This window comes from Amphiprion ocellaris, chromosome 17 (assembly GCF_022539595.1).
Source record: "Amphiprion ocellaris isolate individual 3 ecotype Okinawa chromosome 17, ASM2253959v1, whole genome shotgun sequence".
Taxonomy (NCBI): domain Eukaryota; kingdom Metazoa; phylum Chordata; class Actinopteri; family Pomacentridae; genus Amphiprion; species Amphiprion ocellaris.
In genome coordinates, this window is record NC_072782.1 from 20285856 (window position 1) to 20299920 (window position 14065).

At 38.2% G+C, this 14065-nt stretch overlaps 2 protein-coding genes across 6 annotated transcripts in view; both read right to left on the reverse strand.

The window, feature by feature from the left end:
- Positions 1-4197, reverse strand: part of LOC111565803 (membrane-associated phosphatidylinositol transfer protein 2) — a 189019-nt gene extending 184822 nt beyond the window's left edge. For all 4 annotated transcript variants that reach the window (XR_008604585.1, XR_008604583.1, XR_008604582.1 and 1 more), the window contains exons 1-3: positions 4069-4197; positions 2106-2377; positions 754-901 (exon numbers count right to left, since the gene is read on the reverse strand). The gene's annotated coding sequence lies outside the window, so the exon portion shown is untranslated. The remainder of the gene's footprint in view (positions 1-753; positions 902-2105; positions 2378-4068) is intronic.
- A 1480-nt stretch (positions 4198-5677) lies between these two features.
- On the reverse strand, positions 5678-13511 carry LOC111565802 (cyclin-dependent kinase 2-associated protein 1). Of its 2 annotated transcripts, none has more exons than XM_023266048.3 (4): positions 13359-13511; positions 9846-9946; positions 6384-6510; positions 5678-6298 (listed from the first exon to the last, which is right to left on the reverse strand). In XM_023266048.3, exons 1-4 carry the CDS (start codon positions 13390-13392, stop codon positions 6231-6233), a joined length of 330 nt encoding a protein of 109 aa, XP_023121816.1. In that variant the 5' UTR covers positions 13393-13511; the 3' UTR covers positions 5678-6230. The 2 variants fall into 2 exon arrangements, with proteins under 2 accessions (XP_023121816.1, XP_023121815.1); XM_023266047.3 differs by lacking the exon at positions 13359-13511 and adding an exon at positions 12837-12997.
- Positions 13512-14065: the final 554 nt, after the last annotated feature.

A 14065-nucleotide genomic window follows, 5' to 3' on the forward strand; every position in this document is an offset into this window, starting at 1 on the left:
TGGTTGCTGGAAATGTTCCTCTGTACCGCTATGTACATATTCCACTAAAAATCAGCCGATTCTAGCCAGAATAGTCATTTACCACATTAACAATGTCTAAACTGTATTTGTGATTAATTTGTTACCTTCGTTGAAAAAAAAAATGCTGTTCTTTCAAAAATAAGGAGACTTCCAAGTGACCCCAAACTTTTGAACACTCGTGTATATTTCTGTAAAATAGGATAACACAAAATCATTGCTTTTAGTGTACACATACCGATCATGATTACATGTCCGTATTTATGAGGCAGCTGTACCATGTTGCACGCATGGTACAAGTTTCAATCAATATACCTCAAAAGATTTGACCATACATTAATTTCATAATCAGAGGAGACTGTGTTGTCCTCAGGTATATATACTAAAAGGCCTCCAGACTGATGAACTCTGCAATAAAGTGTATTCGTTCTGTAGTGCATCACAGTTGTCTGTTCCTTGCAAATCACATCCAGCTGCACTGTGGTGCTGTGTGGGGTGCTGGGGCTTGTAAATGTGTATGTGTGTGCAAATGTCTTGCTGTCAGGTATGATACGCACAAAAAACAAAAGTGACAGCTCAGAAATGAGGCTGCCAGCTGCCAAACGCAGTGCACAAGAACAACTGCCACGGCAGCAAACCCCAACTTCACTTTGCATGTCATCAGCGTGTACTTACAATCTCGTTTGCACACTCTACAGTAACTATTGTCTTGCACACTCTGTGATGTTTTCCCACCTCGCAATCCTTCCAGATCTCAGGGTCTGTCTCTCCGCTGCTCTGGATCTCCTGCACCAAAGCCCTAAGGGTCTCAAGGGAGCTTGGGTTGATGAATGGGAGGTTCTTTCCTTGTTCAAAAGCTTCATCTGTGCTCAGACAAAGACTCCTGTAACAAAATGGTAAAACGGTTAAACACTGCACCTAAGTACTGCTTTGTATGTAAAATATATCCATGTTTCTTCAGTCTCCATAAAGCATTAAATGAAAACGTAGCTGTGCAGCATTTTAGATGCAACAAAATAATAAAAAACTTTAATAGGAGTGAAAAGATTACAAAGGCTCCTACATCTGCTCAAAGTCACACAAACAGTTATATATAAATTGGAAAGATAGTTGTACAAATTATACAGAATTAGATGTTAAGTTTCCATCTATACGTAAGAGACCTGTCAGTGGGTTTGAAAGAAATGTCATAATTTTAAATACTTCTAATTTTACACATTTTGTCAGAGCCAGAAAGGGTAAAACCAGAAAGAAATCTGGTTTTTAACTTTCTGACGGTCTCGTGTCACAATTCATCCACCAAATCAAAGCTTAAAATCTTAAAATGCCCAAAATTTGCTAAATGAAACTATTTTAACCAGATTCTGTAGAAAACATAAAAATCTGCAGTCCTCAGTGCAACTGAGGAGCCATGTTTAACCCAGTTGCGGCCGACAGTTTCGTTTTTTGGCAATACTCTGTGTTTACAAAGAGCAGAGAAGAGAAAAGTGTGTAAAAAATGAGAAAGACTAAGAGGAAAATAAAACATACTAGAGGAATGAAATATAGGCAGCATGGTTCAAAAACAGTCTACAGAGGAGCAAGTTGTTGGAAGATATATTCAACATGGTGAAACATCTTTCTTCATGGACAGAGTAGTGTGAAGTTTGCAGAGGTTCTAAAAATGTAAATAGTAAAATATGCCTAGTATATTGAGTCACTTGTCAGGACTTGGAAAAATGTTATACATGTTGATTCCAGTGGGTTTTTTTTGTTTGTTTCTTTAGAAATAACCAGAGAAATTTTACTTTTGTTCTTGTCCTTTTTATGATGTATGACATCATAACTTTGTTATACTGCACATTAGACATTTCTGTCTTCCCTGTATTTCTAATTATGGTTGTGCTGTTTCTACAGAGGTGCAGAATTTTGTATTGCACTGAAAAATGAGCTTAATGTGAGGACAAGAGCAAAAAACACCCATACACAGACAATAGGAGAACATTTAAATTTACACATAAGATTATTATCTTATATTTTATCTCTGCACAGACAAGGTACTGTTATTCTATCTTCCATATACAGTATTGTGTTTACAGTTACTGGACCTGATCTTGTTGCATGCTGGTGTGATGTCCATGGGCCTGCACTCCACAGTGCCTCCTGTTGTCTGGGAGGTTGTGTGTCTGTCCTCTGAGACGGCCAGCCCCGAGGCTGATGTCCCCTCAGAGGACACCAAAGAAGTCTCGCTCTCCTTACCCACATCCCCATCAGCACTGACATGGCAATGGCTCAAAGCCCCCGAGCTGGACACATCCTCAGAAATACTGTCATCTGTGGACATGTTTATGGGCCCATGCAGAGGGGGTCAGTCTGACAGCTGGAGACCAAGGAAAAGGGAAATGAAAAAATGAAAAGTAGTCAGAAAGGGTGCAGTGAATTATACTTCTTCTTTTAATAACTTCACATTAACAGGAAGAAGTGTTGCTCAACTGTCACGACAATAGGGACAAAAAGTAGTATTGAGCCAGCGAATGTAAGGCACTTCAGCATGATGCATACGTAATATACACAGTATGCAGTAGAACAAAACACATCCCTGTGCAATATTACCTAAATGGTAAATAATTCAGAAATATGTGACTTCACATTAATCAAATTACATCTAAGTTAAACAGTAGGGTATTTTCAAGCTTCAGCAGGATGGAAGTCATTTTGTCAGTCAGTATTTTGGTTTATCCACAGTCATTCATGGTGCATCTACAAATGTCATCTCCACCTTTTGCACCTCATGCAGCCTCATATCATCACACTCCCACCTCAAAATGCTTCAATGTCAGGACTATATGCATTCACTATAGTAGTCATTACCACGTTGATGTCAAACATGTCAGACCCCATCTGAGCCAAACAAATTTATCTTGGACTCATCAGACCACAAAATGTGATCTCAACATTTATTAGTCTTCTTTTTGTGTCATTTAGCAAAGTTCCATCTCACAGGTTTGTGCTGGAGAGCAAGCAAGTATTTTTTCTTGGATATTATCTTTAGATTTTGATGTTCTGCAATGTCCTTCACACAGTCTAAGCGGTCACAGAGCTCTGATTTCTATTGATAACCCGTTAACCAAGTCTGAAGCACCTACCCGTCTGTTTTTAGACCTAGATGGTGCCTGTGGTGTCATTTTAGGAGGATGACCACTACTGCTCTGAAGCATTTTACAACAATTTTAATGTGTTAGGTTCACTTGAAATCACAGGTCTACTGTATTTTGTTTCAGTTTTAGCATGTTTTCGGATTGGTGTCAGTGATCACACATCTATTCATTTTTGGTGTACTGTGTTTCTACTTTTGAGTCTTTCCAGAGTATTTGTTTTTGATTACTCCAAACAAGAAAATACTATACTTGCCATCTTAGAAATAATAAGAATACTGAGAGGAATTTGGAATATTTTTTAATTATCCACTTCTATTTCATAACCAGGAACAGGCACGTATTGACACACTTTACATCTAATAATAGCAACCAAGAGATGGCAAAACATAAACACATCCCCCAATACAAGCACAAAGCTAGTGTGTCAGTGTTACGCAATAGCATCCACTTCTGTGTCTGCTATATGAGTGCGTGTCCTGTGTGTGAGAGCTCGTCTCGGCTGGGCGGGTTTGATTGGATAATTAATTGACTAAACCAATAACATAAGTAACGCAGACAGAATTAGCCATGCAGCGGTTTTATAACAGCAGCTACATTAGCTGCTTTAGCCACGGTGTCAGCGCGCACAGGCGATGCTGCAGATGGTTAAAGTTGCGTGTCAACTCCTCAGGAGCCTGGCTCAGTTAGTGAGTTATCTAGCTAGCAGGGTAGCTACAACTACCACTAACAAGCAGCTGGACTGGTTAGCTAGCTCGCTGAGTTTGGCTAAGTTGGTTTATTCCAGGTTTGTAAGCACAACGGAGGCAAGCTGGACAACAGCAGCAGAAACAATAGCACACAGCCGCATAAGAAACGCTAAATAACGGCAGACAGGGCGGCGCTGACAGCGTATATTAAATCCGAGTGAACCTACCCGTTGATTTGTATCATTCTTTCATCCATATTTCTCAGTGAGTAGTCAGGTTGGCTAGATGCTTGCTGGTTGGCTACTGCACTGCAGAGATAGCTGGCTGCTGTAACGTTCACAACCCGCAACGCCATTGGCCAGAACGCGATCTAAAATACAGAGCTGTGATTGGTCCTCACTTTCACTCTGTGTTTCTATTGGTTATTGGGGTGGAAGAGGCGGAAACATCTGTTGGAACAAAAGCTGACAGACAACAGGACCGAGTAGGACCTCTGAAGGCTCTAAAACGAAACTATAGTCTATAAAAAAAAAAAATGATAATAAAAAAATAATAATTAAAAATGCGGAATTGGGATTATTTATTAAACAAACTTCATAGTACGGGCATTAAACACCAAAAAAGTTAACCGGGGAGCGTCAGATTTGAAAAGTAACACATCTGTCTTTAGGAACCAAAATGCGTCAAAAATTACCATAAAAATATGATATATTAATACTGTTTTTATGTTTAAAAATATATATATTATATTTAATCTATATATATATTTAGTGGCTTTTTTAAAGAGAAATTTTGAAACCAAAGCTCCAGAATGCCTGGTAACATAAAATGCATGACTTCCTGCATGCAATGACACTGATCAAAAATTGCCATTTTAATGGGTTTTGCTTGGGACAGTATTGTCATTAAGGTCTCAAGTACGGCTTGTTTGTGTATACAGTTTATTATCGATTATAACTGGGTTTGAAATCTCCAAATTCCCCCCAAAATGCACACTCTTGGCAAAATATATGCCATATGCACTTGTATGGTCAAAATTATCAAAACATCTAATATGAAAAGGACAGAAATGTCTCAAACGCCACATAAGAGTTTGCCATTGAAACATCATCCGTTCTGTGTGGTATCTCTTTTCAGATCAGTTTGTCAGCATCTTGGAGAACGTGCCACAGATCTTCTATGGATTCAGTTGGTCTCAGTGTCTTCAGTCTTTTCGTGTTATTCCAGACTCCATGATGTTCAGACCAGGGCTCTGTGGGGATAACACCATCTATACAGGTCTCCTTGATCTTCTTGTGACTGAAGATAGCTCTTCATGACTCTAGCTGTAGTATGTAGTATTACACAGCTCACTAACAATACTGCATGTGCTGACTGCTTTAGTTCTGACTGTCTGGCGGGGCATCCCAGAAATCATATGATTCATGGCCTATTAACAGCCCAAGACTCACACGACTCAAAGTGTTCATGCTGTCTGGGAAGGGATCACAGGACTGCAATAAAAGTGCCTAATAGGTAGAGTCATTAACCTCTACTTTGAGACGGCTGCTCCAGGTTAACAACAATGGCTTCCTTTTCTCCTTTCTCAAACCATCTGTCTTCTCTGTCCACACTTTGGACACTGCTGTCCCCTGATCCTTTAAAAATAATGCAGAATAGCTTATTATTTTTATTAACTAACTTCATACAGCAGTAATGACAAAAAAATTTAACCTCTGTGTATCAATTTAAAAAAGTTATTACATTCTTTTAATAGTTACTTTTACTAGCAGAAGTTACAGTGAGAGGCAAAAAAAGACCAGAAATAAAACACAATAAACGACAATAACAACTATATTGAAAATACAATTTATTACACTGAGTAATAAATACATACAAAGATGCAAGTAACAGCATTTTCCTTTTTTTTTTAATACCAAAACCAACCTCAACACGAATGAACCGATGCATTTGGCACATCTCTGTCCCTCACTCACTCAGTCATGTGTTATAGGGGTCTGAAAAACAGACCAAATGCTATCAAAAAAACTTCTCCATCTACCCCTGTACAAGCCATGCAGTGTCTAACAGTTAACCCCCGGGCCCATTTGCATGCATAAACCAATGTTTTAAATATGAAGTCAGAACTAAGATTCCAAAAGGTGGGCGTAAAAACACATGATATCCTCCCATCTGAATTCCAATAACCCACACATGATTTAAATGATCGTCCAGAACTCTCAGGACTCATGACTTGTGTTTCTGTAATTTTTTTCTCTCTAGGAGCTGCTTGCTTTTCCATCCTGTGTTCATTTACTTCCTCCTCGCAAAGGGAATGCCATGCAAGTTAGTTATTTTTTTTTCAAGAAATGAAGTTCTTCTTGTTGCAGGGAGGAATGTGTGTTCGTAGCTAGGACCTTGCATTTCTCTCCGTCTCAGCCAAGCATTCACGCACCAGCCCTCTGGCATGGATTATCCCTTTGAAGAAAGACAAACATATTTAGATTAACAAACTTGGAATTAAGACTTTGATGATTATGTTTTGCCCTTGATCAAGTGTTACCTCTTTTCAGTCTCTCCATTGCACTCTTGCTTCCAGCATACGTAGGCCTGATCTCCTTTCCAAGCTCCTCGATGATGGCCAGCAGCTCTGCATATTTGTTCTGAGGCACTTGGCTGCCAGTGGGGCCCTGAGAGCAAAGATAAATCAGCTTCAACACATTTTATACAGTTTTTTGGTGTGCAGAAGCACTGCATTGCTGCTACATGAGAAGAAGACAAACAGACCAGTTTCATGGTGTAACATAGTCAGAAGCCACCACTTGGTTTGGCTTGGGAGGATCAAACCCTCAGTGATGTTGGCTCTTCTCCTCCTGTAAGTTTTACTTTGTTATTACTTGAACTTCATCCACGTTCATATTCTCAGCTACTAATCTGATTATGCATCTCCTCAGTTTAACTTGTAACTGATAACTTATATTGTAATACTGCTGACAAGAGATGAACTAAGGACAATTGATAATTCTCATGACTTGTTCCACTTCATGCTTGAGTTGAGACCTGGTGACATTCTGCTGTTCTTGAACATGATGTGTGACATTGTGATAATTATTCACTGAGCCTTCAGGGCCTCTTCAACTGATCACTGAGAAGTGATGCTTCTTCCAGAAGGTCAGACTTTCTTCTGTACAGCCACATGCAGTTTAAATCATTATTTCTGCATGCTTGTTTATCACAATGTCATCCACTGTGCTCAAGTCAGCAGACTTTTACCACGATTCAACCAAAGTATGAGCTGGAAACCTCATCATATTATAAACATGAGCCATATACTTCAGTTCATTCGTTCTCCACACACTGATTGCTCATTCAAATATTAGTTTTATGTTATGACAAGATAAATAGTACGTTGTTACAATGAGAAAAGTTTCTTGTTAAATTGTAATTATTATCCAGTCATTTATTCATGTAATGTACTATAGTAAAAAATAAAAAGAAGTAGACACACAAATAAGGCACTTGGATGACAATAACAATAAAACAAGAAAAGCACTCAGAGAGTACAGTACTCTGCCCAGGCTGCTCAGTCGTTGTATGACTTCCAACGGATAATTTCCAATAAGTCCACAGTTGTGGATTTGTAGTAGGATCACAATCATGTGATCGTCAGCAGGCAGCTGACATAGTGTTCACTTGTTGTCATAGTTACATTGACGCCGTCTGTCAATGATGCAGAAATCTTTAACAAATCCGTGGATCCAGACTCTAAGCTGCATCACTGCCAATAATCTAATCAGGTGGTCCTTGCATCATTTTTGACCTTCCCTGAAAATTTTATCCAAATCTGTTTGTTTTTGAGTAATGTTGTGCACAGATAAACAGACAGACAAACGTACACCAATTGTCACATAACTCCGCCGAGTTCCTTGGTGGAGCAACAATAAAAGGCAAAGTTAGTTAAGTAAGTTTTTTTTTAATCAACTAAAAAAATGCAGCTGGAAGAAAAATTAGATAAAATTGAATTAAAAAACAAAATTACCCCAAAAGATTAAAAAAAATACATCCAGCTTTAGTTTGTTCTGCAGGTTATTCCAGGTTGCAGGTGCACAAGTTAAACTAGATTTTCATTTTGTTACAATATTTAAAATATGTAACTGCAACCTTTCTAAGAGATATTGCAATTTGATTTATGATGCAATTTTTTTAAGGTGAAACTTTAGTTTAATATTCACTGTGTAATAAGTTTAAAATGTGATGGAGAATTATCACGAGACCCCATCAAAAGTGTTACACAAGGAGTGAATTTACTAAACCACTGATACGACAGTTTTAACTCTGGCTCACATGGGCTGTACAACATATCCTCAACTGCAGCCATTAAGTTGGCTGTAAGTTATAACAAACTTTTCACAGATGGTTCCGATCTGGAGTTCGTCAACTCCTACAAGTACTTTGGTCTCTGGCTGAACTCTTCGCTTTCTTTCACTTCTCACATCAGTATTCTACAGGCTAAAGTCAAATCTAAACTGGGGTTCCTTCAAGTGGTGAAGATGACCATCCTCCCCTTGTCTGACTACCGCGATGTCATCTAGAAAATGGCCTCTAAGTGAGCCCTTAACAGGCTTCATGTCCTTTATCCTTTGTCCTTTATCACTCAGCCATTCGTCTTGCTACCGGTGAACCTTTCTCCACCCCCCATTTTACAAACTGGTGGGTTGGTAAGGACCAACCCACCAGTCACATCAGGTGACTCCAGCACTGGCTTCGACTCATCTATAAGATGCTATCAGGGAAGACACCTCAATACCTCTCCAACCTCCTTCCCCCCTCCCATAACAACTACCACCTGAGGTTCAGAGATTTCATAACATTCTCTATCCCCAAGGTTCGCACTGTCTTTGGCTGGAATTGCTTTCGCTTTGCTGCAGCAATTGATTGGAATTCCCTCCAAACACCTCTGAAACTGTCAGCTCTTCATCGCTTTACATGTTTAAGCAGAAGCTGCAGCTGCACATGCTGACTGTTTCTCAATGAATTGCTAGCATTAATCTAGGTTGTTGTTAATCTCTGATTAAACACTTGTGTGTCCTTTTTTGTGTATATATCATTTGTTCTCTTTCTTCCTGCTGGGGCCTATTTCCAGATCGTCACCTGTACATGAGAAGTTGTTCTCAACTGATCCTACCTGGTAAAATAAAGAAATAAAAAACAAACAAAAAAAGACACCAGAATGTGATACTGATTCATTTTTCTTTTTCTGAAACTGACCAAAAATTATGGAGTGTATGAAAATTATTGGGGCAGAGAGGGGGGTAAACCAAAAAGTATGACTCTCAAAAGGGTTATTAATATCTGGTTTGGACCCTCCACTGATATTTCTCTATTTGTTAATGCAACAGTTATTTTTACATAGTGAAACTGCCAAAAAAATACAATAAAAATAAACAATGTTGTCCCCTTCAACAAACAGAAGATGAGACTGTGGCAGTTTTGACATTTTACTTAGAAACCGTTACACAGAAATGTCTCTATAGCGATTTTTAAACCTGGGATATGTAAATGGTAAGGCATATTTTTCAGTTAAATATTTTCCAACCATTTGAAATTAAGTGCAATCTATTTAAATAGAAAATAAATATAAATCTAGAGCTTGCGTATTTTATAGACCTTCCCCTACTGTCTAAAATAATAACACAACCCCCCACCTTTAGTGATCTCACCTTCCCCCGAATCATTTTTGTACAGTCCCCTACAAGAAAACACAAAGTGACACTTTTCAAAACTGGAGAAAGCAACTCTAGTGATGTTCTTAGTTTAAATGGAAGTTAGTAGTTAATACTTTACTCTTTTTTTGCTCTCTCTTTTGGTCTCTTGTTTAAAAATAACGACTCATTCTAAGATTTTCACAGATTGCAGCTCATTTTGTGAAAAATGTTGCGTTACATCTGTACACTGAAATGGCTGGAAAAAGCAGGGAAGGTGGAGAAGAATGTGATGAATAGAATAGCGGCTTGTGAGCAGGTACCTGTGTGAATCCCAGAGAAGGAGGTCCATAGTCACTCAGAAGAGGCCTGTAGGACTGCAACGTGGCCAGATTAGCTGCTGAGGGAGACTGAAGGTTTCCAACTGTGGATACATTGAGAAGCATCCATGTCAGTGGTTGATAGCTGACGACAACTGTCACTATATTTTGTGTAGCCTCAGATGAGGTATTCTTCTGGCTGCTTGTTTTATTCCAGTCTACAACTCATACGTTGAATATCATGGCATCTTCACTGACTTCTTATAGTATTACCCTCATTTCTGCACTGTGAATGGATGTGAGAAACGTCATTTTGTTTAACTGTGTACTAGGTACATTGCTGAATGACAATAAAGCTGAAGTTGAAGTTGGCCCTATGGTAGGGGCATGTGTCACCCCCCTAGTTCTGGACCCATTGAGTGTGTCATTACCCTGCTCTCTTTGCTCACATTTCAGATTTGTCTCAGAAACAAAGGCAAAATGCCAAACAAAAGCCAACAACCAAAAAAATGAAAAACACCACAAAGATACAAAAAACAATCGCATTAATAACACATATTTCTATCCATATTTTGAATGTTTTCATTACGGGGATTGTTCATAAACCTTTCTCAGCCTCATTTCTAGAACATGTTCTAACAAAAAGATGGCAAAAGTGTATGCTATCTTGCTGTTGACAGTATAGCCTAAAAACCCTTGATTCTAATATTTCAACATAATAAAACAAGAATTTTCAGTTTTATCTAGGGTTCAGATTTCTGGAAATTATGGCAAATTGTAGCATTTTTAGACAGATAGCACCTCGTGCATAATCAAACATTTTTTGGAAAACCTGCAGCACAAAAAAATTTCTAAAGAATCAACTGAAGAAATGTCATGTTGAACCAAAGCTAGACAGATAATGACCATAAAGAGATAAGCATAAGCAAATGAATACAAAGAGCCTAAAAATTAGCAGAGACACAAAATTACTAAAAAGTAATGAAAAATGATTTAAAAAGACCAAAAATGACCACAAAGAGATAAAAACCAAACACAGAGAATTGAGAAGCGACTACAAAGAGATGAAAAATAACCAAAATGAAATAGAAAACGGCCAAAAACAGACAAATAGACATACATATAGAGACAAATAATGACCAAAGTGATGAGAAAAAAAATGACCACAAAGAGATGGAAAATGATTAAAATGAGAAGATGAAAGATCACCAACAGAGAGCAAAACAAATGAGAACAACTCCAAAAAGAGGCAAAACCACTACAAAGACCACAGTTGTAATACATACTGTTAAAGGCCGTCTACCTATAATCTGAAGGTTTTCACAGAATTTATATTTTCTCGCCGTTGCCAGTATCAAAAACTGTTTTAAAACTGGTTTTATCTAATGTTCAGATTTCTATTCTGGAAATTATTGCAAATGTGGGCATTTTGAGACAGATAGGATCTTCTGCATATTTACATTTTTTTGAAAGCCTGCAATGCAAAAAAAAAAAAATGTCTGAAGAATCAACTCAAGAAGTGTCATGTTAAACCAAAGCAGGGCAGATAATGACTATAAAGAATAATAAATAATAAATACAAGAATAGATAAATAGACACACATGTAGAGACAAAAAATTGCCAAAAATGATCAGAAAAAATTACCACAAAGAGACGGAAAATGATTAAAATGAGATGAAGATGAAAAATTACCAACACAGAGAAAAAAAGACAAAAACAACTAGAAAATACACAAAACCACAACAAAGATCACAGTTGTAATACAACTGCATGCAATAAAGAATCACCTGAAGAAGTGTCATGTTGAACCAAAGCGGGACAAATAATGACCATAAAGAGACAAGCATAAGAAAATTAATACAAAGAGCTGAAAAATTACCACAAGGTAATGAAAATTGCTTAAAAAAAAAAAAAAAAAAGACAAAAACCAAGCACAGACAAATGAGAAGTGACCACAAAGAGATGAAAAATAACCCAAATAAAATACTAAAATAGACATAGACACATGTATCGAGAGAAGTAATGACCAAAATGTTTAGAAAAAAATGACCACAAAAAGATGGAGAGAAACAGAGAGAAAAATAGGCGAAAACAACTACAAAACGACGCAAAACACTACAAAGGTCACAGCTGAAATGCATACAGTTAAAGGCTGTTTATCTATATTCTGAAGGTTTTCAGACAATTTAGATTTTTTTACAGCTTCCAGTATCAAGAGTTTTAAACTGGGTTTATCTAATGTTCAGATTTCTGTTCTGGAAATGATTGCAAATATGGCCATTTTTAGACAATTTACACCTATACCTATATATAAACATATAAACACAAAAACATGTCACAAAGAAGTCACTGCATTGTTGCCAGTTTCATGACGATAACTACGAGTTAAAGTTTAACCACATTCACTGGAGTGGCTCCTCTTAAAGGAACGACTTGTCCTGCAGAACTCTTACTAAAAACAGGGTATTTCTACACAGAAGTATGAGTATTTTTAATACAGAACACAGCAGTACTCCAGCCTCCCCTCCGCTTTGTTCGGCTGCAGTGCGTCGCCTCCACCGCTAGATGTCCTCGAAGAGACAGAAACCCTGAGAGGCAGATCACTCGGCAGCTCCGACCGAGGAGCATCATGGAGGAAACGGAACAAGGCTGGCTCAAGAAGACATAAGTGATAGATTTTTGTCACCGTGTAACGGCTCCTACCCGGCGGGATCGCGACCCCCGGACGACGGAGAGGCTCATTTTCGACACCGCCGCCGCCTCGCTGCTCATCCCCGCCGTGTTTGTCCGCCGCCTCGGCGCACGGATGGCGCTCTTTTACATTAGTAATAATGGCGGATATGAATTAGCCTAGCTCCCAGGATCTGACCCTATATATATAACTGGACAAAAACTACAGACACGGTCTTTCTCCAGGTATTCTCCGAGACCCCGAATTTAACAGACGATTTAACCGCCGGAGACTTGTGTTTTCGGCCACATTTTCTCCTTACCCTGGTTCCCAGAAGTTCCCGGAATGTGCTGATGGACGTTGGGTTTGTAAGACATTCCCAAAGACATTGTAAATTAAAGAAATAAAAATGACCCGAAATTCAGTGAAGCGTCTGTCTCTCACTTTTTGTTTACAACAGCGGCACCGGCAAATATGGCCGTCACTTTATATTGACACCCACTGTGCTTTGTACCAGAGCTACTATCACTGCGGCTCATCAGGAAACACTTAGAAAGCTCATTTAGAGCAGAAACACAACAAATACACACTTTAACACATTTATCACCACAGACCGCACTTTTACACACCGGCAAAAAAAACACAAAGCGCTGCTTTATTGTAGTTTACAGATTTAAATGGTATTTTTACATCACATTAAAACACTCTAAAAAGTGAAGTTTTAAAGTGGAATAAGCAACTTAATGAGAATTTATATCATTTGAGGTTAAATTTTATTTTAACTCATATGACTTTGTACAATAAAAAGCTTTTGATTAGGTGAAATATAACAGTTTGCACAAACCTGTCTTTGTCTGTGGAGGCGCATCCATGCTCATATGTGATGTTTCGCTCAGATATAAAAAATGCAATCAGCTCTCCTCATGCATGTGCTCTTCTTCCATTTAAGATGAGCTCCAGGAGGAGGCTCTTTATTTCCCATCAGGCCACATGGTTGGACACTCAGGGGCAAGATTTGGCCCAATCCTGGCTCTCAGTGTCAGGACCTGGACCCCTGAGAGGCAGAGGCCCCCAACAAAGGAGCACATGGGGCAGCAAACAGTGGAGGGAGAGGAGCTGGTTGTGTTTTTAATCAGTTTAGATGCAATAATGACTGAATGTACACTACCAGTCAAAACTTTGGACATACCTTCTCATTCAGTTATTTCATAAATTGCAGATTAATACTGAACACATCAAAACTATAAAATAACACATATGGAATTATGTTGTAAGCAAAAAAGTTAATCTTCAGTATTAATCTCCAGTCACCAGTTTATTAGGAACACCTCGTTTTGCAATGTCTTTCCATTATCAATCATACATACTTTCTATACTGCATAATAAAATATGCTGTATATTTGTTGTCAACTGCATTTTAGAAATTAAGATTTTAAGTCCAAAAAATACACAATCAACACAGAAAACCTGAACCTACCCCATACCTGTCATTTGTGCATCTTGCAGATGTTTTGCATCATTTTGCTTTTAATTATTAATTTTTTTTGTCCC

Excerpts from the sequence above, each read along its gene's own strand:
- LOC111565802 (XM_023266047.3), bottom strand. The coding sequence starts at position 12,903 with ATGTCTTTGGGAATGTCTTACAAACCCAACGTCCATCAGCACATTCCG. Across the intron at positions 6,511-9,845 it reads CTTCTCTGGGATTCACACAG|GGCCCCACTGGCAGCCAAGT; the intron begins GTACCTGCTCAC and ends CTTTGCTCTCAG. Across the intron at positions 6,299-6,383 it reads AATGGAGAGACTGAAAAGAG|GGATAATCCATGCCAGAGGG; the intron begins GTAACACTTGAT and ends CTTTCTTCAAAG.